This window comes from Natator depressus, chromosome 1 (assembly GCF_965152275.1).
Source record: "Natator depressus isolate rNatDep1 chromosome 1, rNatDep2.hap1, whole genome shotgun sequence".
In the NCBI taxonomy this organism is placed as follows: domain Eukaryota; kingdom Metazoa; phylum Chordata; order Testudines; family Cheloniidae; genus Natator; species Natator depressus.
The window spans coordinates 57,945,518-57,972,475 of record NC_134234.1 but is presented as its reverse complement, the minus strand read 5'-3'; the positions used below and the strand labels follow the sequence as shown (position 1 = coordinate 57,972,475).

The 26,958-nt window shown below is 41.2% G+C and overlaps 2 protein-coding genes across 6 annotated transcripts in view; one reads left to right on the top strand and one right to left on the bottom strand.

The window, feature by feature from the left end:
• Positions 1-18,738, top strand: part of RB1 (RB transcriptional corepressor 1) — a 165,277-nt gene extending 146,539 nt beyond the window's left edge. The window contains exons 5-10 of one of the 3 annotated variants that reach the window (XM_074960765.1): positions 7,374-7,487; positions 7,594-7,760; positions 8,804-8,834; positions 9,176-9,318; positions 9,976-10,025; positions 16,814-18,738. In XM_074960765.1, the coding sequence (XP_074816866.1) occupies positions 7,374-7,487; positions 7,594-7,760; positions 8,804-8,834; positions 9,176-9,318; positions 9,976-10,025; positions 16,814-16,887 (579 nt within the window). In that variant the 3' untranslated portion in view covers positions 16,888-18,738. The remainder of the gene's footprint in view (positions 1-7,373; positions 7,488-7,593; positions 7,761-8,803; positions 8,835-9,175; positions 9,319-9,975; positions 10,026-16,813) is intronic. The other 2 variants (XM_074960742.1, XM_074960752.1) reach the window with 2 other exon arrangements.
• Positions 11,322-26,958, bottom strand: part of RCBTB2 (RCC1 and BTB domain containing protein 2) — an 88,946-nt gene continuing 73,309 nt past the window's right edge. Inside the window, exons 14-19 of one of the 3 annotated variants that reach the window (XM_074960786.1) lie at positions 24,367-25,413; positions 21,631-21,861; positions 20,010-20,156; positions 17,460-17,651; positions 14,862-15,054; positions 11,322-11,687 (exon numbers count right to left, since the gene is read on the bottom strand). In XM_074960786.1, coding sequence (XP_074816887.1) covers positions 25,273-25,413 — 141 coding nt within the window. In that variant the 3' untranslated portion in view covers positions 11,322-11,687; positions 14,862-15,054; positions 17,460-17,651; ... (1 more) ...; positions 21,631-21,861; positions 24,367-25,272. Of the gene's footprint in view, positions 11,688-14,076; positions 14,306-14,861; positions 15,055-17,459; positions 17,652-20,009; positions 20,157-21,630; positions 21,862-24,366; positions 25,414-26,958 lie in introns of those variants that run through there. The other 2 variants (XM_074960775.1, XM_074960794.1) reach the window with 2 other exon arrangements.

Here is a 26,958-nt window from a genome sequence, read left to right as displayed (position 1 = left end):
CATGCTCCGCACATTTGCTGGGGAGGAGAATACCACTGGGGTTTACGTTTGCCAGCCCTTCTTTGCCTATTATGCCGCTCCAGAGTTAGGAGTCCCATCTGACTCTGGCATTGAAATCTTCCAGGAGGATGAGTTTGTCTGACTTAGGTGTGGCTATGAGGATTGCATCGAGAGCACTATAAAACTGCTCTTTGTTGTCTTCCTCATCATCAAGTGTTGGGGCATATGCACTAATGATTGTGGCATATTGGTTGTTGCTGAGCTTGAGCTGAGTCATGAGATGCTTGTTGATCCCCATGGGAAGCTCCAAAAGCTGACTGGTGATCTTATTTTTGATGACAAAGCCAATCCCATGAATGTCTCTCTCTTCAGGTGGCTTTCCTTTCCAAAAGAAGGGGTAGCCACCTCCATCCTCTTTTAATTGGCCGTCATCGCCCCAGCGGGTCTCACTAAGAGCTGCAATGGCAATGTTGAGTCTTGCCAGTTCTCTGGCAATTATGGCAGTTCTTTGTGCTGAGATCTTTGTGCAGGAAATACAGAGGTATTTCCCTCCTCTCCATTGCAGGGAAGATCCTTGTCTGGATCCTACTAAACCGCCTTCTCCCCCTTGTTGAGGAACTCCTCTCTGATCACAGTGTGGCTTCAGGCCATCCCGAGGCACAACTGACATGATCTTTGTGGTATGACAGATTCAGGAGAAGTGTAGAGAGCAACACCAGGAACTGTTCATGGCATTCATTGATCTAACCAAGGTCTTTGACTCTACCAATAGTGATGCGCTATGGAAGGTGCTGTGTAGGTTTGGCTGTCCACAGAAATTCATTTCCATCATCAGACTACTCCATGATGGGATGACTGCCATCATTCTGTGCAACGGCTCAGAGATTGAACCATTCATCATTCTCACTGTTGTCAAGCAGGGCTGTCATTGCTCCAACACTCTTCTCCATTTACCTTGCTGTGATCCTGATTCTCATCCGTGACTGCCTTCCTGATGGAATCGGGATTGAGTATCGTATGGATGGTCAACTCCTTAATTTCCGAAGTCTCCAAACAAAATCTAAGATCATGAGAATTGGCATCACTGATCTTCAGTATGCAGATGACTGTCATTCTCGCACACAGAGAGGTCGACCTGCAAAGTACCCTAAATCTTGTTGCAGATGTCTATCACAGCCTGGATCTCTCTCTCAACATCGGGAAAACCAAGGTACTCTACCAGCCCTCACCTGCAAAAGCTACTCTTCGTACAACACAAATCACCATCAGTGGAGAACCCCTGGAAAATGTGAACCATTTTCCATACCTTGGCAGCCACATCTCCCAAACAGCCAGCACTGACACAGAAATTGTATACATGATCCACTGTGCCAGCACATCCTTTGGAAGACTACTCAAATGAGTCTTTAATGATAGGGATCTGCAAACAGGCACCAAGATCTTGGTTTACAAGGCAGTTGTCATCCACACTCTTCTCTATGTGTGTGAGACCTGGGTAACCTATAGATGTCATCTCAAGTGGCTGGAATTGTTCCAACAGTGCTGCCTCAGGAGGAGTCTCAGGATCAGCTAGGAAGACTGACTCACTAACATTAGCATTCTCTCTGCAGCCAACATCAGCAGTATAGAAGAGCAGGTCATGAAACACCAACTCCGCTGGGCTGGCCACTGTGTATGTAGGCCTGACACTCGCTTCCTGAAGCAAGTACTCTTCTCTGTTAAGTCAGAGAAGAAGGGCTCGCGGCGGGCAGCAGAAGACCTTCAAAGACATACTGAAAGTACACCTTAAAAAGGGAGGCAACTACCCAACAAACTTGGAACAGAACACAGTGGCACCACAGCTCACTTTGAGGAGACCTGCTCATGAGAGAGAGAAGCGACAAAGGAAGAAAGGGCACAACAGTCCAGCCAATAACTGTTGCCCCCAAGATTACACCTGTCACTTCTGTGGGAAAATCTGCAGTGCACGAATTGGGCTCCTCAGCCACTTAAAAACCCATCAATGAACCCCCTTGGCAAACATCGTCCTCGCATTGAGGGATAGCTGAAGAAGAGTCATCCATAAAAATGTTGTTATAACAATGTTGTGCATGTCCCTCCAAGGATCTCCAAGTCCAGTGTGTCATCTTCATTCTACCTACGGGGAAACTGACACTCAGAGGTTAAATGACTTACCAGGGTCACACAAAAGTATGTGGCAAACATTTATTTTGAAAACTCTCCTCAAAGAAGCAAACCAGAATTTTTATTAAAGATGCTCATACATGATCACATTCTGTTTTTTTCACAGTAAATTAAAGACTAGTGGTCATATTTACAAAGGTATTTAGGTGCCTGTAGAGGCAAATAGACACCTGGCAGAATTTTCAAAAGTACCCAAGCAGGTAAGGCACCAAACTTCCATTGGAAGATTAAAACCTAGCATGTTGAAGCACTTTTGAAAACCCCATTAGGTGTCTATATGCATCTTTAGGTACTAACTATATTTGTAAATCTTGTCCTGTGTTCATAATACACATGCACATGGGGGCCTAAATAAGGATGCATGGGCAAACTTAATTCTGGCATTTCCTGTCTTTTGAATTCAGCCTTGACAGTCTTTTAGTGTAGTTGTAGTATGTAATCATAAGTACTTATGCGGTGCTTTACATCTTCTAAGTGTTGAAACAAACAGGTGAAGTGGCTTGTCCACATTAACAGTCAGTGGTGAAACTGTGATTAGAACTCAGGGGATCCTGCAGCCTTCTCCTGTGCTCTAGCCACTAGATTACATTGCCTCTCAAAGAGCAAATGTTTCCCTAACTTAGCTGATGCTATCAGCTGTCATTCGACAGCACAAATCCACGTATGGTGATTCTTATATTTTTTGTTACAAAAGAGTGCACTATTTTTGCAATATTTTCAGTTATAAATCTTTGTTTTCTGTATGTACTCTGTTCTGTTTAATGGCCACATCTTGTTCTTCTTACTTCTGGAAATAATTTCACTGAGGTCCATGGAACTACTGCTGTGAACAAACAGCAGCATTTGGCCCCAAAATAAGGAGTATTGCTCAAAATGTGTCTGTGTCTTCTTTAACACAACAGCAATATGGTTAAATCTGTCTAAATGACAATTCGAGTAACCAACAGGTTTTAGGGGAGGTGGGTCTTTCACTAAAATGTGATAGAGAACCTTACTTGAATAGCTAAAGGGAATCCAATACATGAAATCAGACTTATCTAATAGCAAAGATTATTTCATTGGTTCAAAGAGTTTAAAATATAAATATTTAAAGATTTTTTTTATTTATGAAAAGTCACTTTTAGCCAAAGCAGTTGTCCACTAATTGCCTTAGATGTAGGTGAAATAAAAATGTACGGTTTATTTTATTAAACCACTAGGCGTTTCAGTGGAAAACGTAAAAGACTGCACAGAACTATGCAAGGGGTACTGTTTCCTGTTCGTGAACTGTGTGTATGCAGCATGTGGCTCTGATGTTAAAAGCAGATAAATTGGCCTTTTAGAACAGGGTGTTGCTGTAGGTGGGAGCCAGTTGGTGAGGTTGGAAAGATGATTATTTAAGTTCTGATTATTCTAATAATTTATGCATGTGCTTAAGTCCCATTGATTTCAGTCAGAATGATAACAAGTGGGATGTAAGCACTTATATGGTTTGTTGAATTGGGGCTGTAACATGCTAAGGGTTACCTTTGGGCGGCTGCTATGGCCAAGTGGGCTATCACATTTGTTTCATTGTCTAAAAAAAACCTTCTTTATATTTTAAAATACAAATGAAAAGTTCTTTAAAGATACCACACAGAGAAGATTCTCATCCTTGGGTTTCGTGGCATAAAGACATAAAGGAATTCCCTTTGCCTTTACGGGCTAGTCTGTGCTGAGGGTACTTGGAGCTAGAAGTATGATTCCCAGCTCGCATACACGTTCTCACACTACCTCTTATCGAGATAGTATGCTAAAAATAGTAGTGTCACCATCGTAGCATAGGCAGTGGCAGTACGGGCCAGCCCTCCTGAGTACAAACCTGAGGGTATGTACTCGGGGTGGCTATCCTGTGTCGCCACTGCTCGCCACTGCCTGTGCAACCGTGGCTACACTCGAGTTTTTAGCATGCTAACTCGATGAGAGGTAGTGTGAGTATGTGTTCGTGAGCTGGGAATCGCACCCCTCGCTCCAAGTGAAGACACAGCCTACGTTTTTGCACTGATGTAACTAAATTGGTAGAAAAACCAATTCAGATAAATTGGTGCAGCTTGTGACTGTGATTGCAGTTCTGATACAAACACATTGATATTGGTATAACTGTGTCTGACTGGGAGGTTACACCAATGTAACTAAGGGTATGTCTACGCTACGAAATTAGGTCGATTTTATAGAAGTTGATTTTTAGAAATCGATTTTATACAGTCAATTGTGTATGTCCCCACTAAGCGCATTAAGTCGGCGGAGTGCGTCCTCACTACCGTGGCTAGCATCGACTTAAGGAGCGGTGCACTGTGGGTAGCTATCCCACAGTTCGCGCAGTCTCCGCTGCCCATTGGAATTCGTGGTTAAACTGCCAATGCCTGATGGGCCAAAAACATTGTCGCGGGTGGTTTTGGGTACATGTTGTCAGTCGCCCCCCCTCCGTGAAAGCAATGGCAGACAATCGTTTCGCACCTTTTTTCCATGCAGACGCCATACCACGGCAAGCATTGAGCATGCTCAGCTCAGCTCACTGTCACCATGGTGGTTGTGTCCTGGGTGCTGCCGTCAGCAGACGGTGCAGTAGGTCTGCTTACCATCATCATCCAGCGCTTCCGCTGCAACTCTGCTCTCCTGCAGCTCGGGGGATCCGTTCTGGTCCTCCTGGGTGCTGCTAACCATTGTCATCCACCACTTCCACGGCAACTCTGTTCTCCTGCAGATGCCATACCACGGCAAGCATGGATCCCGCTCCGTTCACCGTCACCACTGCTGTTGTGAGCATTGTAAACACCTCGCACAAACACCTGGAGTATATGCCGAACTGGGCTGAGACACCAGCATGAGGAGGATTTTGAAGAGGCCATGGACACAGATGTTCCTGAAAGCATGGGCTGTGGCAATTGGGACATCATGGCGGCAGTGGGTCTGGTTGATACAGTGGAACGCCGATTCTGGGCCAGGCAAACAAGCACAGACTGGTGGGACCGCATAGTGTTGCAGGTATGGGATGATTCACAGTGGCTGCGAAACTTTCACATGCGTAAGACCACTTTCCTGGAACTCTGTGAGTTGCTTTCCCCCACCCTGAAGCACAGGAATACCAAGATGAGAGCTGCCCTGACAGTTGAGAAGCAAGTGGCGATAGCACTGTGGAAGCTTGCTATGCCTGACTGCTACCGGTCAGTCGGGAATCAATTTGGAGTGGGCAAGTCTACTGTGGGGGCTGCTGTGATCCAAGTAGCCAATGCAATCATTGACATTCTGTTATCAAGGGTAGTGAAATGTGCAGGTCATACTGGATGGCTTTGCTGCAATGGGGTTCCCTAACTGTGGTGGGGCGATAGACGGAACGCATATCCCCATCTTGGCACCGGACCACCTTGCCAACTAGTACATAAACCACAAGGGGTACTTCTCAATGGTGCTGCAAGCACTGGTGGATCACGAGACGTTTCACTGACATCAACGTGGGATGGCCGGGAAAGGTAAATGACGCTTGCATATTTAGGAACTCGAGGCTGTTTGAGCAGCTGCAAGAAGGGACTTACTTCCCAGACCAAAAAATTATTGTTGAGGATGTTGAAATGCCAATAGTTGTCCTTGGGGACCCAGCCTCTCCCTTGCTCCCATGGCTCGTGAAGCCTTACACAGGCATCCTGGACAGTAGTCAGGAGCAGTTCAACTATAGGCTGAGCAAGGGCAGAATTGTGGTAGAATGTGCCTTTGGACATTTAAAAGCTTGCTGATGCTGTTTGCTGACTAGGTCAGACCTCAGCACAACCAACATTCCCATTGTTATTGCAGCTTGCTGTGTGCTCTATAATATCTGTGAGAGTAAGGAGGAGACGTTTATGGCAGGGTGGGAGGTTGAGGCAAATCGCCTGGCATCCAATTTTGAGCAGCCAGACACCAGGGTGACTAGAAAAGCACAGGTAGGCGCGCTACACATCAGAGATGCTTTGAAAACCAGTTTAATGACTGGCCAGGCTACGGTGTAACCGTTGTGTGTGTTTCTCCTTGATGCAACCCTTGGTTGATTTTAATTCCCTGTAACCAAACCACCCTCTTCCCCCCCCTTCGAAATAAAGTAACTATTGTTCTGAAACCATGCATTCTTTCTTTCTTAATTTTTTTTTAAAAAGTGAGATAACTGACAAGGTAGCCTGGGTGCGGTGTGGTGGAGTGGGGGAGGAGGGAAGGACAAGGCCACATTGCTTTTTGTAGCCATGCTACAAATCAAATTGTTTGAATGACAACCTTCTGTTGCTTGGGCCATCCTCTGGAGTGCAGTGACTGCGTGCCTGGAGCCCCCCCCCCCCGTGTTCTTGGGCGTCTGGGTGAGGAGGATATGGAATTTGGGGAGGAGGTCAGGCAGTTATACAATGGATACAGCGGGGGTCTGTGCTCCTGTTGGCTTTCCTGCAGCTCCACCAGACGCTTCATCATGTCCGTTTGCTCCCCCATTAGCCTCAGCATTGCCTCCTGCCTCTGCTCTTCACGCTCCTGCCTCTGGTTTTCGCGTTCACTTAATGCTTTCCTGGCCTCTAACACTGAATGCCTCCATGCATTAAGCTGTGCCCTATCAGTGCGGAAGGACTGCATGAGCTTGGAAAACATGTCATCATGGGTGTGTGTGTGTTGGGGGGGGGGGGGGTTGCCTTCTAATCTGCGATAACCTGAGGGATGGAGATGTGTACCTGGCTAGTGCATTGGAGTTCAAAACGCTGCCCAGAGCGGGCACATTGGAGCACTGTGGGATAGCTCCCGGACGCCAATACCGTCGATTTGCGTCCGCATTACCCCAAATTCGATCCAGCAAGGTCGATTTTAGTACTACTCCCCTCGCTGGGGAGGAGTACAGAAGTCGATTTTAAGAGCCTTTAAGTTGATGAAACGGGGTTGGTTGTGTGGACGCATCCATTTTAAAATCGACCTAACGCGGCTAAATTCGAATGAACCCCGTAGTGTAGATCAGGGCTTAGTCAGTTTTTCTACCAATTTACTTAAATCTGCAAAAACTGAGTGTAGAAAAGCCCTAAGCAGCAGTGCTGGCAGCTAGCACACAAAACACAAACACCCTTAAATGTTAGCCAATGCTGATTTAAATAAATGGTCCATGCTGTGGGAATTGGACTGAAATTCAAATTTAAGATTATTTTTAATATATAATTTTTAACCCTTTGTAGACTTTCAAACGAGTGCTGATCAGGGAAGGACAATATGACTCCATTATAGTCTTCTACAACTTAGTGTTTATGCAGAAACTGAAAACTAACATTTTGCAGTATGCCTCCAATAGGGTGAGTTGTTCTCTTATATATTTGTTGTGCTGAAAGTTAATAATTTAACTGACTTAAAAACATTATATTGTAATTATTAAATATCTTTCTTACTCTTTTGTCATAGCCTCCCACCTTGTCACCCATCCCCCACATTCCTCGAAGTCCTTACAAGTTTTCTAATTCACCTTTACGTGTCCCTGCTGGAAATAACATCTATATCTCACCCTTGAAGAGTCCATACAAATTCTCTGAGGGGATGTTGTCACCCACAAAGATGACTCCAAGATCCAGGTTAGTAATAAACAATTCTCTGAGCAGGTGACAGTAACAAATAAGTATTTAATTCAAGCAAGTTAGGAAATTATACACTGTGATTTTGTTAGATATCAATGGCTATAGCTCTTTCTTTTGGTCCAAAGTTTGAGCCCTATTTTGCAACCTTTACTTAGAATGAGGCCTTTTAGTTGGCAATCAATCCACTGGAAGATGGATTTAGTATGAAATAGAAACATCTCTTCTTCGATGTACCTCATTTGATTTGTTATATATTATCACTGTCTATGTATATCATATTCATGTAAAATGTGAACTACTTCAGTGCAACCCGCATGTGCACTGATGGCTCAGAGGACTCGTAATGGGTCAGCAGTCTAGCTTTATGCTACTAGTTTTTGATTCAGCCAGGGATGGTAGCAATTGAACATCATCCATTGCCACACTCTGGCTGTTTGGCCTACGCAAAATGAGTTTGTTGTCTTAGTCTAGTGCCCAGTGAACACCATCACAACAGGCCCCTCGTGGGAAGGCTCAGCACAGAGGCCAAGGATTGCATGGGCATGGACACTGAAAAAGTTACAAATACCATTGTTTGTTTTAGGTTAAACTCCTGCTATGATTGGTTAGCAAACATCTAAAGGTAATGATCAAAGGAAGGGCATGTTTGGGCTACCCACCTACTGAGAACGGGGTGTTCCTTCAAAAAGCATGGAATGGACTAAGCGGGCCTCTAATTCTCTCCATTCCACAATTTCTCTTCCACGTGCAGTTCAAGGTGATTCTAATTTGGTGGTTCAGCACTTCCTCTACAATTCTGTCTAGAATTGTAAAAATTTAAGAAGAAATTAAGGTTGTGGTGAATATTTTGCCCTCATTGAATGCTTAGCATATTTTTAAGAGATAAAGGAGTGATTTCTTTAGTATGCCAATGTCTTAAAAAGCATATGTTCTCTTCACTAGTCTTCATGCCAAATTGTGCAAGTTTGTGAGTGTTTCTGTCTTTTCACTGATAAATAAGGCTTAATCTTTAAAGGTTGTCATCTTGTTTGTCTTGACAGAATCCTGGTGTCAATTGGTGAATCATTTGGGGTGAGTGAAAGTTTTTGAATGTCAAATCTTGTGTATATATATAAAAAACCTTGGAAGGAATGTGCAGTTTTCTGTTTTGTAGAACTGGTCAGTGTCACTGCTTTAGTTGTGTGTGTTGTGGAATTTGTAAACACAAAGATTGCTGGGGCACTTGCTAGCATCTCTGAAATAGCCTGAATTTATAAAAGATCTTCCATGTTATATTAGGGTAGTTAGGGAACGTTTTAAAGAGCCCTAAAAGACAGCAGATATATAGAACTCTGAAAAATTGATTTTTGGCTAGTAGTCTGGAAAATGTACATAGTTAATGGGGAATGTTTTTTATGGTCTTGTAATCCCAGACTTCTGAGAAGTTTCAGAAAATAAACCAAATGGTGGGTAGCAGTGACCGTCAGCTGAAACGTAGTGCTGAAGTAAGCACTGCTCCTAAACCACTGAAGAGACTTCGCTTTGATATAGAAGGACAGGATGAGGCAGATGGAAGGTAGGATATAGTTCTTAACTTGTCATGAAGCTATATGTACTTTTATTTCTGGAGGCCTATAACATAAGGTTTAGCAAAATAATAACAAAGCAAACAAGCTACCATCATACAGAGGTACTATGTCTTAGCTAATGTACGTATGCAGTGTTGTAGCTGTGTTGTCAAAATTCAGTATTTTCCATTGTTTTGTTTCCCAGACCTGAAGAAGAGCTCTGCGTAAGTTCGAAAGCTTGTCTCTCTCACTAACAGAAGTTGGTCCAATACAAGATATTACCTCTCTCACCTAATATATGGAATAATATAAAATATTTAGTGATAGATTTTAGCCTAGTGCTTCTTGAATCTGAACCTCTCTAATGTCAGGAGCAAGAGTCTCTCCTGCTGGACCAGAATTGGATATTAAACTACTGTCTCAAGTGGCTTTGGTCAAACTTAGCAAAATTGAGGATAAAATTGAGTATCAGAAAGCTAACAACTCTTGAATCAGCTTTGGTATGCAGGAAAAAATACTAGGGCTAGGTTTGTATTTTTTATAAGAAACCAGACAGAGGTGGTGACGGAGCTGACGTGAACTAACCACAGTTAGTAACTTGCTTTATTTAGACAAAAATAAAAAGAACATGCTACTTGCTTCAATTAAATGTTTTCTGTCCGCAGCAAACACCTACCTGGAGAGTCCAAATTCCAGCAAAAGCTTGCAGAAATGAGTAAGTATTGTCTACTGTAGTAAATGAGTAGAAATGACAGTCTTGGATAAAAAAGGTTGTTTCCCTGCCTGCCAACTTCTCCAAATAAAAATCTTACTAAACATGTACATAATTTCAGTAACAGCAGGAATTACTGGGTACGTTTATTATGTTACTCAGTCTTAGAGTTTCCATCTAGTTTAAAATGGAAATACTGGGCCACCATTTCAAGTGTGCTAACTGACCTAGATATCATGTAAGATAGACATTTCCTGTAGATAGTGTATGAACATGACAAATTTTTCTTAAACATGGGAATTCTTAGACTGAAGCTTTCTAAATAAATACTGGCCTTAATACGGTTCTAAGTAATATGCAAAAGATTTGTTGTAGTAAATTTATCATTTGCTTTTGGATAGAAAGGGGATCTTAAGAGATGTATAGTATGTGCTCAGTCTGTAGTTGGGATCTACCATATGGAGCTGTATGGCACATTTTTGAAGAGGACAGGGAGGAATCATACCATATACTCCCCTGGACGTACAATAGAACTCTCATGGTGGATATCTGGGGGATTTGGTGAGGCTTGAGGGCAAGACATACACTGTGTTACAGCCAGATTAGTGCTAACTTTCTTTTCAGACCTTCAGCTGTTGTTTGTGACAACTTGCGTGGGTTTGACCTATAAAAGAGTATTGAACTGAAAGCTTTAATACTGAATGTGAAAACGAATGTTTAGCCTCTCTTAAATTATTCAACTGTAAGTGTGGTTTACCAGTTGTAAAAATTGCACTTAACCTCAAAAGAGTTGCATTTAAATTGATTTGGTAACTGATCTAATCTTGCTAAGTTAGTTACAGAAATAAAATGCTCAGTACAGTGAATGTTAAACAGTGGTGTTCGTAGTGCTTAAGCAGTTTTTGTAGTCTGGTAAATAAGTGTTGCTGTGCTGGTTTCTTTTGGAGCTGTTGGTGTTGCTGATAAATGCTATAATACACAAAAATAAAAATAAAATACATGTACAAAACCCAAAATACAATCCACCAGAGGTGCTCTGATGAACAAGTGTTTCCAGCTGCCTGTTGGTCCAGTAGCAATGTTGTCTCAGAGGCAACTGCAGTTAACACTCTAGGCTGCAAAAGGTTTTAGTATGGAGGCAGATTTCGGAGAAATTCTTGAGTACCACTGCTCCCTACTACCGCCTCCCTTCCAGGCCCCCCACAACACACACAAAAAACCCCTAAGACCTTCCATGACATTTTTGTGTAAGGAAAGCTGCCACTCTTCCCCCCCACCCCCCCGACCCTAAAAATTGCTACAGTTTACGTGTGGTCTGGCTCCCCTTTCATTGGTCAGTGGAGGCAGGGAGACTCTTTCATTTGAGAGCCCACCCCCATCTATGTTCCTTCAAGTATCTGGATCCATTGTAGAGATTGGAGCTCAAAACATCTCTCCATCTGCTAAATTCTGTCTTGGAATTTCACCAGCAATAGCTCTACTTTAATATGTCTTCTGTCCTCCCTTGCTTCCCAGTACAGACTTGCATGTCTTCTAGCTGGAGTATTGGAGCAAGTGTTTGCAGAAAGTATGGAGACAATCTGCAGTTCGGGGCCCTCTTCTTCCACAGGACCATGATGCCTCTTCTGCTCGTAGATTTCTCAGTTGGACTGGGAACTTGATGAGCTAAATGAAGAGCAGAAATTTAGGAGACCAGAAGCAGCAGGAGACCCACCAAAACACACAAATCCACTGCCCAGCAGTGCTATCACATCAGAGGGACACAGAGCCACTGTAGTGGTACTCCACTAATCACAGAAATACCTTCCAGGGAAAAGTTGTGGGGAGGAGGCTCTCTTGCCTAAGAGAAACTCAGTCCTCCCTTCACTAGCTCAATTTTGCCCATATTCAGTTTCTCATTGATCCCCTTCTCTCAGACATGCCCACTGAGGTTCTCTGCTGGATATCTGAAGATGAGTTGGAATCATCCCTTAATACCCTTCTGAAAATAATTAAAAAAAAAAAAAAAGCAAGCAAGCTGGGGTCATTCCAAGGAGAACGGGACCCAAAAGATTACACTGAATTATACAAATTTTGTGACTGAAGCTTCTTGCAACCAAGGAAATACAAGATTGCCAAAAAACCCAAGTGGGGACTCTGGAAATTCCATCTCTCAAAGGGTCACAGTAAGAACTGTAATACTATGGTTCAAAGAGACCTACTGAGTTTGGAAACAACCCCATTAAAAGACCAAGCCAGAACCATCTGTTTCTGATATATAAATGTTTCTTATCCACTAACAAAAGAAATTCTAAATTCAAAATCAACATAGCCATAAGAGATTTAATCAACTTAGCATTGGGCCAACTTTCCAAGGGCAGATGTAAAGTTTCATCATCTGCCTATTTTGACAACTAATAGCCAAGCTACCAACAGATGGTACAAATACCTAAAAAATCAGGCTACAGTGGTAGCTGAGACAAAGAAATCAGTCATCCCAACAGAGGGGGATTTGCCCTCCCAGAATTGGATGGAAAGTAAAAGGCTGCTAGATGCTGAAATTATAAACTTAGATATAAAGCAGCCTGAGAACCCATCTCAACAATTCACTTCAACAAAGCCACCCTTGACAAAATACTTAAACTCCACTCTACAAGGGATGTTTGAGCACAAGCACTGTTGAACAAGATCTTGATATAATCTTTCTTCATGCTACCATGGATATCCTCATATTCTCAATAAAGGTCCACGGTAGTTATCGATGTAGCAGAAAGATAGTGCGCATGCAAAAGTAAGCACCTACCCAAGCGCTTGGTAGCCTCAGCTCACTTCCAAAAGGGAGATCTTCAGAGGATTTTTCAGTAATGCAGTTGCCAAGCACATAACTGTATGCTACTCATTCACCATTTCAAGCAAGTAGACATACACACACTTAACTAAGTTGCCCCTCCTTTTAGGCTTTTATTTACAACAGGCTTAAAGGAACATCCAAAGGTCCATTTGGAAACAGAACCTTCAGAAGATGAGGACCTGAGACACCCACCTTTAAGTTCACAAATTGAACTGCATAAAATATGCACTTGAACAAGAGGTATACCCCGATTTGGTGGGCATATATATTTTTTTTCATATAGAAAAGTTCTCAGATCAATAAGTCTTTAAAAATTATAAAATGTTAGTTGGAGGAATCCCTACATTTGCTACAACTAAGGACAACAAAGAACCCTGAGAAATTGACAATGCAGGCAGCGTCAGACTGTGTCCTCTTGATAAGGCCAGCCAAACCAATACTCTTTAAAGAGATATTCTCTGGAACGTACTCCATCTTTATCCTGGGCCTAAAGAGATCTAGAAAAAATCAGAAATATTTTGAAGCTCAAGGCACTCAACAAATGCACAAAATATGGAAAGCTAAAGAGGGAGACTGATTCATCCCCTGTCTGTGAAGAGACTTTCTCTCATCATCAGAGCATAAGAAGAAGCATATTTCCACTATAAGGCAGTCAGTGAAGCATCTTCAGTTTGACTCAGGATCTGTGGAGCCCAGAGATCCCAGCAAATGGTGTCCGCACCCTGAGCTTTCAAACTAATAACAACCTAGATAACCTTTCACCTTTGCAGAAAACCAGCATACCACTGTAGTGCCAGATTTTTCACCCTTTACTCAACCAAATGGTATCTACTTCCACAAATAGTCCCTTTTGGTTTAGTAAACAGTATTCGGTGTCAGCAAAAGTTGCAAAACCTCTCCACAGAGGACCTCCAGAAAGTGGCAACAGTGGATATCTGTCCTTGGATTGGTCATCCCAATTCTCTATTATAGCTTCTGTCCAATTCCACTACTGTCCAGAGTGGTACAGAAGATCAAACAGAACAGTATGATGTTGATTGCTCTCCACTGGACCATGAGTCAGAAGTTGTCTGAGCTGACGTATCTGACATCCCAGGCCATACTGCACTTGTTATCAAGGAGGAATAACCTATTCTCTCAACGTTCTCTGAGAAGTAGAACACAAAGTCCATGATGCTTCTGAATAGGAAGAGCTAAAGAAAACAGGCTGCAAAGGAAAAGAGAACACTCCTATTGGCCAGGAAGGAATCATCCTTGAAGGCTTACATTTTTATTTGGAACCTTTTTCAGTGCTTGGTACAGAGAGAGGTTGCAGATATAAAGCAATTGACGTCCCATTAGCTCTTTCATGTCATAGTCACCGGAACTGGTGCATAGTACTTAAAGTGCAGATTTCATTAGCATTCAGTCCTTTGTTCCCAGAGGGCCTGTTTGGCAGATCATATTCACATACCTGTTGAAAGCATTAGACCTAAAATGAGATGTCTGACAGGATTTGAGTGGGATTTTCAAAAGTGCTTAGAGTTGGCCTAACTCTGCTCCCATTGAAGTGAATGGTACAATTCCTCAAGTTCAACAGGAGCAGTTAGGCCAATGTGGTACACTTTTGAAGATCCCACCCTTATTTTAGTGCTGCATGCACTCAACGGTATTACCTTCTTAACCACCAGTGACCTGTTATCTTGGCAGGATTGGGGCAGTATAACATGCTCCAGCAAGCCACTATACTACATATTCCACAGGGACAAAATAATAGAGGAAGAATTCATCCCAGAAAGTAGTTGTTTTTTTAATACTGACTTCAAGTATGAAAAGAAAAAAATCATCTACCCACACTGGATCTCAGGAGAAGATTCACAATACCCTTGAAAAGGACAGAACAGTTGTTAAAATGCTTGCATCTCATCCTGTTTCAATCCCAGACCCAGCCTATAAAGCTATAAAGCCTATAAAGACACCATTTCCAAATGGCTTAAACTACATTAAGAATGCATACAGAGGACTCACACCTCAGAAGATAAAGCAGGACACTCAAGATCAGAAGGCTTCCTGGGCAGAGAAGTTATGTGGCTACATGCTGCATTCGATGGCGGGTCTCAGATGCAGCTTTTGGTAGAGTGGTGCTCTTTAGGCTCCGCCTTAATGAGCTCTATATTTTCAGTCTTCTATCCCTGCTTCTTTCATATAGCCATGCGGTGAAATCTGTGTTAAAGTCCACCTTTTAAAGCAGTCACACCGAGGTGTATTCCTAAACATTTTCTAATGGAAAGTCACCTGTACGAAATTACTACAAATTATCCCCAGATGCAGCAGCACCGAAAAGACCAGGTGAACTGCTTTGGATTTCAGTACCTGGAAGGCATGTGCTCCATTAACTGTATACGCACAGAAGACTGCATTTTGCATAGTTCTGTACATTGCCTTGTTCTAATACTGAAACACCACAGATCAGCTATAATAAACATTTTATGTTTCCTTGGATGTGGTTACAGGCAGTCAGATCAATGTTTCTTTCTGCTTTTACAGGGTTCCCTTCAGCTTTTCAAGTAAAATTCTTACCCACCAAATTAAAAACAAAACTGCCCTCCCTCTTCAGACCACATCTTGTCAGTGCTCTAAGCCAGTCATTCTCAACCAAGGATACGCGTACCTCTGGGGTTATGCAGAGGTTTTCCAGAGGGTACACCAACTCATCTACATCAGGAGTTCTCAAACTTCATTATACCCGTGACCCCCTTCTGACAACAAAAATTACTACATGACCCCAGGTGGGGGGACTGAAACTTGAGCCTGCTTGAGCCCCACCACCCCAGGCTGGGGGACCAAAGCCCAAGCCCCACTGCCCCAGGTAGCGGAACTGTAACCTGAGCCCCGCCACCCAGGCTTCGGCTTCAGCCCTGGCGGCGAGGCTCAGGCTTTGGCCTTGGGCCCCAACAAGTCTAATGCCAGCCCTGGCAACCCCATTGAAATGGGATTGTGACCCACTTTGGGGTCCCAACCCACAGTTTGAGAACTGCTGATCTAGATCAGTGTTTCTGAGCCTGGGGGTCGCAACCGCCAGGGTGAGGTCACAGGATGGGTCGCAAGTGCAGGGCTAGCATTACCAGATGGCAAGCAGGGCAATTGCCTGGGGCCCCATGAAGCTAAGTTACATGCTTCAGCCCCAGACAGTGAGACTTGGGCTTCAGACTCCAGAAAGGGGTACAGTAGCCAGGAAAGGTTGAGAACCACTGCTCTCAGCAGCCATAATATTGGTTTAACTATAATAGTTTTTCACTGCTTGTCACATCTTGTGTATAAATCAGTGGATATGCCCAACCTTATCCCCACCAAAAACAGTTGTTTAACCTATCAGATTTTCTTCTCTAAGACAGGCATGTCTGCTGAACCAAACACTCTACATATATCTTTGTTAAATTGGGGTAGGGAACTAAAATTTGGTTCAGTCCTGTTCATAGTTTACTAGTTGCAAAGTTTAAAAGTTGATGTTCTAGTATTTTATCTAGTTACTTTTTAATAGTGTGCGATTATTTAGCCACTGAAGTTTTGGAAAAGTTCCTTTTAGAGGAAGTTGGTGAGTCAGGCTTCGGATGCAGAGTTCTCTTCTGATTGAGGTATTAGCTACTCTGAGCAATAAAAGGACTTGACCCACATATAGCGCTCAGGAAAGAGAGAGAGAAAGAGTTTGAATAATGGGAGCCAGTATAAGTACATGGAGTTGTACAATGCAAGTACACAGTTCTTTAAGGCTGTAAAATAAACTGGCAAGTCAGAATTACCAGAGTAATTCAGAATTAAATATTTGAGTACTTGTAGTTCAAATTAGGGTTTAATTTGTTTAGAAAAGCTGTCAGGCTAAAAGTTAAATTCTTTGTATCATGAATAAATACACCCTTTAAAATTGTTTTGCACAAGTTGATTTACTATAAAAGGTGGTAAAATTACTGTCACTTTTCTCTAGCATCTACTCGAACAAGAATGCAAAAGCAAAAACTAAATGATGGAACAGATACATCAGCCACTGAAGAAAAGTGAACATCTTCTCAGGACCATGCGGTGCACCGCATGCTTCTCTGCATTTGTCTTTCTTTTTCAGCCACTGTGTTAGTTACTTTTTTATTATCAATTGCTAGTTTAAAATGTTTGGCTTTTTTTTTTTACTTCAGTGTTTTTCATTATATTATGCCTTATGATGTAGCATGTACACAATGTAAGCCACTGAGTTTATTAATTTATATATTTTTGAGGATTTGGAGGAGTTTTTCAGCTTCCTATCGCAATATTGTTCATTTAATGCCAATTCATTCTACTTATTTTGAACTCTATCAAAAATGAAGTTAGATAGAATGATTTGAAATGCACTAATTCTTTTGTTCATTAGATTTCATTTTAATGTTGGAATTTTATGCACTATTTGCATATTTTGTAAATCAGGGGCCAGATACTGCAACGACTTCTGACTCTGTAGAATTACCATTACTCATTAACTTTACTATGCATGCAGTCATAACTGTTGCAGAATTAGGCCCTACCATTGTAAGTACAACATGCAAACACAGTGTAAAGTAAACTCACATAGCCATACTACTGAAACAAATAACAGATACCTCAGATTTTTAACATCTTCTAGTACTTTTTCCCCTCACAGTTTGAGTGGACAGTTACACTGCTGGTCATCTGTTAAGTCAGTTTGAACCTCACTGAGTATGAATTACTCAGAGAGTAAGTGTTTTCCAGGGACAGATTTTTTTCCCCCAGGTACAAAATACTCAAAGTGAACTTTCTGATATTTCTGGATCCTGAAAAAGAAGAAAAATGTACATGAAATGAAATCATACTGTTACCAATCTGGAGTTTCTTGCTATGACCTCTACAAATACTGATTTGCCTGAAGTCAATGATTTAGCTTACTCAATTTTGCCAAGAAATGGGAACAGAACCCTAGCCTCAAGTTGGCCTCCTAAGGATGAATAGCCTGACTTCCAAAGTGCACCCAAATTCATATTTAGGTCAAGTTTAACATGTGAAGCATCCAGATTTGAAAAATGTGGTCAAAGTCCTCCCTCTCTTCATAAAAGGGCACAACTTTTAAGGCTATTTGAATTATTGCTAAACAAATACATTTTTAAATTAGCTACTCAGTTGTGGGTATTTTGCTAGTATAAAGGTATAAAAAAGTATTTCATTTCTAGCAGTCTAAAAAGCAGCTCTAGCAGAGCTTTTTGATTGCTGCTGCCTTTAGAATTATCCATTCATTTTAATGAAGATTTAGTTTTGTTCAGCTACCTAAATTAAAGCAGATACAGTCGAAAAAAAGCACCTGGGTTTTATTACACAGAAACATGTTTTAAAAAAAATCTCTTAGTTAAAAACAGAAAATACTTTCGGTAGTGTCATCTGGTTTTTTTTAAAGATCAGTTTTTGTCAGTCAAAATCTAATCATAGAGCAATTTTTAAAAACTGTACAACAGTATATTGATTTGGAAATATTGATGAACCTTGAAATAAAACAGTTACCTTAAGTTTTAAGTCTGAATATGGTTTCAACTTCCTGAAGTATGTACAGAAGTGTTAGTATCTTACGTTTCTTTGCTTATTTTTTTGCAGAGTTTACAGGTGAAACATACTACAAATAATGGGATACACTGACTTTAAGCTCCATAGCTGCAGTTAGAATAGTGCCCAGATCTTAACTTTGCTGGCTAGAGAACTGCAAGGAGTAGTATACTGCAGAGTTCAGTACTCAGACAGGCTATCCTTTCTCTACTGTGACAATGTACTTTTTTTGTTCAGGCAGACTGAAGACTACATTTAAACGTGTATGGTTGCATATTGTACAACTAATGGATTTAATTCCTTTCAAGATAAATAAAATAGCTTTAATAAGATTTATTGGTGATCTTTGTAACTTCTTTTTATTAGGTATAAAGTTAATGAGAAAGTATCGTGTGGAAATAACACCCTTCTGTTTCATGCTTAGGCTGCAATCCTACAACTGGTGTGAGCAGAGCCCCATCGATTTCAGTGAAGCTCTGTACATGTACAGGGATCTAGATCTAAATACACATTTGAGCCCTAAGCCATCTACAAAACTTCCATTAGTTCCCTCAGTTTGAGTTCATTTCAGATTTTTCTAACTATTTTCTACCAGCATTATCATTATTTGTATTACAGTAGCACACAAGATCAGGACCCCCTTGTGTTAGACACTGTACAAACATATATAGGAACTTAGTCTAAATAGACAAGACAAAGGTCAGGAGGGGACCATGAGGCACAATGCTATAACAGAATTGGTCCAAGTCAGGGGTAGAGATGGGAAGAGAACTCCAAGTCTCCAGCTACCCAATCTAGGCTTACCCACTAGACTGTGCTACCTCAGATGGAACAATGCAGACTCCACCTGAAAATCCAGTTACTCCTTCTGCTTCTTCCGTCATCACCAACTAAAGAATCTGGAATTACAATTTAATTGGAAGTTCTACTGATGACATGGGAAGTAGAATGGCGTAGTACTCTGTCTACTTAACCACTCTTGACCCTCTTAACTGATTTTCCACCTTCAAATGAATAACGCACACAAACCACAAAGAAAGCAAGTCAGATGTATGTTATAGAAAGTTATTTCACAAATTTCTTACTGTCATAGCACTCATTTTCTCTTCCGCTGACTATCTGTCAGCTGTTGCTCTGCTACGGCAAACTTAGGTCCCTGCCATTGGGAGCTTAAAACTTACCTATTTTCTCAGTAAGGTTTTATGCAACTGGATACAAAGTCTGTTGCTATGCTAGCTTTGCAGTGCTGACCAGAATGTTTGTAAAATCAGTACATATGACTTTAAATTGCACCTGGGTGCTCTAAGCAAAATTTGTCACTCTTCTGACTGCTTTAACCCAAACCTTCACCTAAAAAAATAAATGTTATCAGCAAAATATCTTATCTCCAGTTTACAGAAACTACCACATTAACTGTCAGAACACAATTTCCAAGCAGTACATTTGATATTTCTGGTAAGTTACAGTAAATGCTCCAATTGCCCTAAGAGGATTTTGAAAGTTTATGACATTTGAGGTTAGTACTTTTATTACTGCTTCACACACAACTCTTCAAAATGATCTAGTGTTTTTGAAATTTTATTTCAGAAAGGGAAACCAACCTGCCTTAAGGATCCAAAGTTGGACAAACAATAGTATTAGAGACCTTTTCTCCCTGCAGTTTTATGTCTGGGTCCCTTCCTTTTGTCCTCTTATTTCCTGATATGATGTGTTTTAAAGGTCAGAGTAACTTCTCTGATTAACTATTACTGAAACAGAATATAAAAAACTGAATTCAGTTATTTATGCTCTTCAACAGTGCAACTTCAGCTCTTTCATGTAGATCTAAACATGAATAATTTTGTATTTCCAAAATAGTGGTACTCTAGACAAGTCTAAGTAAACAACATGTGCACCCACTTGAGTACGTGAGAGTTACTGCAGTTATTTGCAGGCCAAGAAAGAAACAAATTATAAAATTGCATGAAACGGTGGGACATCTGTAGAAGGTTGAGTTGCTGTAGGAAACCAGCACACGATACAGTTTGAATATTTTAAAATGTAACAAGTTTAGTTTATACAGGTATCCTGAAAAAAACAAACAGACAAACCAACCTTCTTTACCAAGCAGAAGTGGCATGTCAAAAACACACATGGCATTTCATCTAGTTGCAATCACTGTTTTTCTTTACTGCATTAACTTCTTTGAAAGGCTTGAAATCTGTTTCCCTGTCAAATTCCCCCCATTTTTGTGCAGACACTGGTTTTATTGCTGCTCATGAGTCTAGCAGTCATTTTCTTAAAATCTTGTCTATACAAACACTTAGTCATTTCCCCACCCTGCAAGCTGGGCTATAAATCTACCCCTCCCTAGTCTGCTGCTGGGCACTAAAGTTCTGTAGCACTCAGTGATCCTACCCTGCTTTGAAAGAGGAGTAGTTCAAAAGGCAATATGGAACTTTTAATGCATAAGAGTAGGGTCTGCACCGATTCCTAGTGTACGGGTTAGTGCATGGGTAGATTTTCACCCCAGCTTGCCACATGTAAATGAGCCCTTAGAAAAAGACTGGTTTCGGAGTAGCAGCTGTGTTAGTCTGTATCTGCAAAAAGAAAAGGAGGACTTGTGGCACCTTAGAGACCAACAAATTTGTTAGTCTCTAAGGTGCCACAAGTCCTCCTTTTCTTTTTAGAAAAAGACTTTAAACTATACTTTAGAACTGCAATTTTTATCCTGCAAGTTACCTATTTCTCTCCCCTCATCCCCACAACATGCTAATAAGGAAGTCATAAACAGCTGTTCAAGAATGGTCAAAGCAATTCTATGTAGGCTTTAGATTATAATAAAAAGTAAATAGGTCAAAGGCTAAGATCCTAAATATAAATGTTTTATTAGTTGTCTATAAAGCCAGATGAGTTTTTACAGAAATCTGAAGTTGGCTGGATATTTTATTATGGTAGGGCTACATACATCCTTAGGGGGTCAAGCAAAATTTGTCATGCTAATGGATAAAGGTTTTATTTTACAAAGTAATCCCAAGGAAACAACTATCTTCAGTTTATATAAAAAGCATTTATACACTACAGCAATTTACACAGTGAATGTGCTTTGTAATAAAGCTCCATCATTCCAAAGGTGGGTCCTACAAAACACCATGAGGCTGAACCTACTAACATCAATCACTGTGATAGTAGTTTACTTTTATTCTTTTTAAGTTTCATTTAATTCAAGAAATATTTATTTACCTGTTTTCCCCAGTGGTTAGTTGGAGGAGTGTCTCTTGTTTAGCAGTCCAAGGATATTTTAGGCCATCAGTCCAGTTTTCGAATGAATACCTCACCTGTCTAGGATTACAGTCCCAAATGTCTACAAATATTTTTTCATTGCTGTCTGAACTGGAGTCTCTGGAAACACATTTAATACTGGCTAACAATGGATCCAATTCCAAGATCAATAGGAGTGGTGACAGCAGCATCCTCAAATCATCAAAAACAAAAAAAAATATAAAACTGTTACCGCCCAGGATGGATTTAGTGTCCTCGCACTGCTGTTCGAGCACACACCTGTACAGACACACATGCATTTTGGTTTCCAACACCAAGTCAGTGCACTTCTGAAGGCTTGACCTTTAAGTGCAAAGGAAAGTAACTTGTGTTGCTGTTTAATGAGTAATGTGAATGAAAGCTAAATAAATATATTTTTACTGTGTGTGCATATAGCAGTGTATAAATACACTATTAAATTGTCCAGGTCAAGAATTAAATGCATAAAATCCTCATTGAATGAACAAATGAAGATGTCTGCATTTTATCCTCAAAACAGACATCACTGCAGAGAAGTTCTCTCAAAGAGTTAGTTCCATATGGTCACTACTACAAAAATAAAAAGCTGCCTGAAAGAAAACAGCCCAAGCTTTGGTGTACACAACTGAAATGCTGCTTAGGGCAAAGAGACTAAAGGGTGATGGACACTGCTCAGAATTGGTTTTCCTGTGAGACTCCTCTACAAATGCAGCCTTGTTTCCTTAGTCACTGAATGCAGACTAATTTAGTAGAGGAGTGCAGATGCCCACATTTTCATTTCACAGGCAATTGTGATTTTGAAGTTTCTTGCACACTGAACTTTATGAAAACCTGTTTAGTCTCAGCTGAAAATGTTTCATTTACTGTTTCAAAATTTCTTATAAAACAATGGTCCCAAAAATCAAAAGTTGAAACTTTTTGTTCCAAAAGTGCCAAAATAATATTCTGGCCTCATCAAAATGCGTTTTCAACCATTTCTAAATGAAACGGGTGTGTTTGTTTTTACAAAAGGGCATTTTCCATTCCAGCTAAAAGTTCCATCAGAAAAACTTTTGACCAGCTCTACTAGTTAGTGACACAGCAGATTAAAGACTATTTCTAGTGGTGGGTTGAATCTGGTTTATATACCATCATTTCTAAGCACCTCACAAGTTAATAGATTTACCCTCACAAAACCCCTGTGAGGTAGGGACGTGCTATTATCCCCTTTTGACAGAGGAAGAACTGAGACGTAGACTAAGGATACCTGTACCCAGCAGCTGGGAGATGTTATTGCCAGCTTGGGTAGATGTACATGCACTGGCTCTGCTTGACCTAGTGCCTAAAAATAACTGTGGCCACAGCAGCTCAGGCTAGCTATCCAAGTACATACCCAGGGGCTTGGGTAGGATTATTCTCAGATGACTAGCCCAGGCCACTGCTCATTCCAGTGATACTAGAGATTTTTGAGCTGTTCTATTCTGTTTCCTAAGCACAGCACTAAAAACATCACTTTGCCATCATTAGCTAAACATTGTGGCAGAATTAAAATAAAAGTATCTTAATTGGCAGCAGTGTAGAACAGAACGGACCCTGAGAGAGCAGAGAGAAAGATACCTACGGCAAGTAAGCATGCTAGGTATTGTGCAAATACAGAACAGAAACAGGATTAATGAGCATGTGTATGTATGTCTGGGTTAATAAAGGTGTGTGTTATAAAACAATGTAACATTCATATGTATAAAGTTGAAGATTTAAGATTGCTGTCAGGACTGCACACTGCTGATCACCGTATACAGGGTGCAACACTTAATACTGTTCTAATTGTATGACATTGCAGTTGGGAAATTTTAAAATCTGTATTAAGGAATTGTGTTAAGGGATTTATTTCCAGCACTTTATGCTTAGATTACATTGTAGCCAGGGATTAGCAGTGTGCTACTGTAATAAAAGATACTTTTTTTGGAAAAGTACCGCCTGTGTATCTATCAATTCTATTGATAGGCTGTATCCGAGTCCTCCCAAGGGTAACTGGTCTAAGATATTCTGGGGAGTTTTTCTAAAAAGGAACTGCTAGTAAACCAAGTCATTCCCTTTCACCCTGCAGAAACCAAGTAAAAGTTGGGAGGCTACCTGTTAGGGAACCTCTGCCAAATCCAGGAGGGGGTAATAGATAAAGCTATTCTGGTGGTACCATGAGTCTGTTTTTGGGGTCACCCCAGGATGGTCATGCTGCAATTTGTAGGTGCTAACTGGAGCAGAGCAACCAGATGTATGGAACCAGAACTATGAATTACACCTCCCAGCTGCTGTGTAGACATGCACAAGGGCACACAGGATGTCTATGACAGAGCAAGGCTAGGGTGGTGTCCTAACCACTGGCCCATCAGTTTGTGAAGCCAGTTCTTTTAACAGAAATTAGATTAAGTAATTTACATACAAATTAGTCTTCTTTACCATAACAGAAACCAAAACTGATAAACATTTTGTAATCTCAGCATTCTGTGTCACAGTGCAAAAGTCTTTCCACGTAAGAATTAGCATACTGAAACCTTCTCCACCTATTGCTTTAGGAAGTATTTGAATGGCACCTGGTTACCACTTGAAAAGACTTTCAGTTTAACTTTCCTTATTTAATCATTGAATTGATTTATAACTTTCCCTATCCCTCCTCCCACACATATAATTCATGTCAAGCACCTGTCTTATCTGTAAACACTGGCAGAAAAGTCAATTGATAATTCTTTTTCATTGAGTTTCCTTTTCATGGCAGGTGAAGAGGTGTGTTTCTGAGCAGCAAAACTAACAGTGAAATAACTCATTACATGACAAAACCAATTAGAAGTTAGTGTTCCACTGGAAAGGTGAGGTAAAGTCCCTGGAAAAAAACCAATTGTTTTTCATCCGAGAAAATGACTTTAAGAGCCAAGAACTCAAAACTAGGCCTTTAAAATAAGTCCTTCATACTTAAATTCAGCATAGCCTTCTCTTGAGCCTTGGCTGCTCCTAATTTACAAAGTATCCATTCTGTGGCTTTTTCTTTATATTAGGGGCTCTTTTAAGAGGAATTTGTATGATATATTCCTTTATCCTATATTTAGCAAAACAAGCTTCTAGCTCAACACTTCTGTAGAGGGGGTGATCAATTAACCAGAAAGGAACCTTCTTGTAGCACATTTACTTTGATTGACCTTAAAGGTGCATAATGAAGCTTTAGCAACCGCCAGCTTCATGCTATCCAGTAAACTCAGATGAAAATGTTAAAGAGCTGTTTTTGAAAATATTTCAAGGGAGAAAACAAGGAATATAAATGGAAAATAGTGAACAGTCCACTTGATTTTAAAGGAAAACAATTATTCCATTAGGATTTTTTTTAAACCTAAGTTGTTGGCAGATTGTTTATATCTATTGTTTATTCTATACCATACCCATCTTCACAAAGCTTGTGCATTAGGCTACATGGAAGCTTATTAAATCCGCCCATCAACATTAACACTGACTTTAATGGATGTTGTCCTCTTTTCTTCCAGGCATTCTGAGTGCTGATAAGTTTTTCAGAGGAAATGTTCCCATGATGAAAGTATCTTTCTTTGAAGCAAGCATTCTTCAGTTTTTAAATGCTCCTACTCTGCTTGCTTTGCTAATGAAGTTCTTCAAGAGGTCATGATCCATTTCTGCAAAGCCTGTAGTTTGTGTAACTACAGTCAAGTGGTTTATACAAAACCTGAAGCAAAATTCTTCTAAGTCCTAGAAACAAAATAAGGTTATGAGTTATTCAATAAGATATTACAAATTTAAGTGAGCATTCACATCTCGGCTGTCTGTTTCATCCCAACAATATCCACATGAAAGTTTACAAATGCTAAATAATACCTAGAACAAAACATTACAATAGCAAGGCCAGAAACTTGTCAAGGCAGCTACCGCTGTTTTGACTGGTTACAGCTGACATCTGGCTATTGTTCTTCCTAAAACTCAACTCAAGGCCACACTTCCTTGACCCATATCTACTGAAAACAGCAAGATGATTGAAGCAAGAGTAGCACAGTAATAGTATGTTGGAGAAAAGGTAGAGTGAAGGGGTGCCCGACCTTGGATACAAAACGGATTGGAAGAGAAGAGTGGGTGAAGGCACTCCTACCCTTAGATTTCAAAGTAGAAAGACAAATATGAAAATATTTGCAAATGATGTCATGAGTAAACTAGGGGTTCTTAGAGTAGCTGCAGCGATGTATTCCACTTACGTGTGAGTGTGCCCAGGCCACTGGAGCTGGAGAATTTTGCCTAGGAGGAGCCGTAGAGGGGCATCACTTGCGCCTTGCAGCCATAGTCCCTCACCTGGTTATGTGTGGCAGCACCATTCCACCCCCTCCCTTCAGTGCCCTCTTACTATCCATGGCTGGAGCTGGAGCTGTGTGTGGTCTTAACCTCACACTCTCTCACGAATTTAGTGTTTTTTCTAGTTGTATGTAATTAGTCATACCCTGAGATTAGTGTGAGTTGTATGTAGTTAAGTGATGCCCTCACCAGGGTTTACACATTGCCTGTTGTGTGTGGGAGCAATTCCTAATAATGATCCCCACATACAAATCTTTGCTGTGCTTGGATGAGGCCCATGTCAAGGAGCAGTGTTCGGTCTGTAGATTGTTCATGAAACGGACTCAGGTGGATAGGAAACTTCGAACATGTGCTGTTTTAGGCAAACAGGCCATGCGATCTGCTTCAGCACTGAGAGCCATGTCAGATCAGAGGTCATTGCTTTTGGGTTCCAAGAATGCTGCCGCCTCGTGCTCTGAAGCAGAGGAGGAGCCATTCTCTGTTGAGTGCACTGAGGAAAAAGTTCACATAAGACCAAATGAGACTGTTCCAGGTCTCATGGACTCTCCTGCCTCCCCACGAAGAGCATGGACAGGCATGGAGTTAGTGCCGGCGCATGGGATGGTGTGGGTGCCTCTAACTGATCCCCGACACTGATCAGGGGCGTTAGAGACCTGTATCATCAACTCCAGTTCTGGTCCCGAGGTATCTATTGAGTTCGGTACTGACAAGGAAGATGCCAGCACCGACTGTTTTCTTGCTGGCATCATGCCAAGTGGCTACAGTCCTCCTTTGACTTTCCATCCTGACCTCTCCTTTGGTCCAGGACTTGGCAAGAACTGCATTGTTCATAGCCCCGTTGCCTGGACGGGCCACTGAACCCTCGGGTCTGTTGGCACTGCAGCCTGATATTTCCCCTTCCACAGTCTGTGGAAACAGGGCCAGTACCGGGCTCAGTGCAAGAGTCCTGGGCAC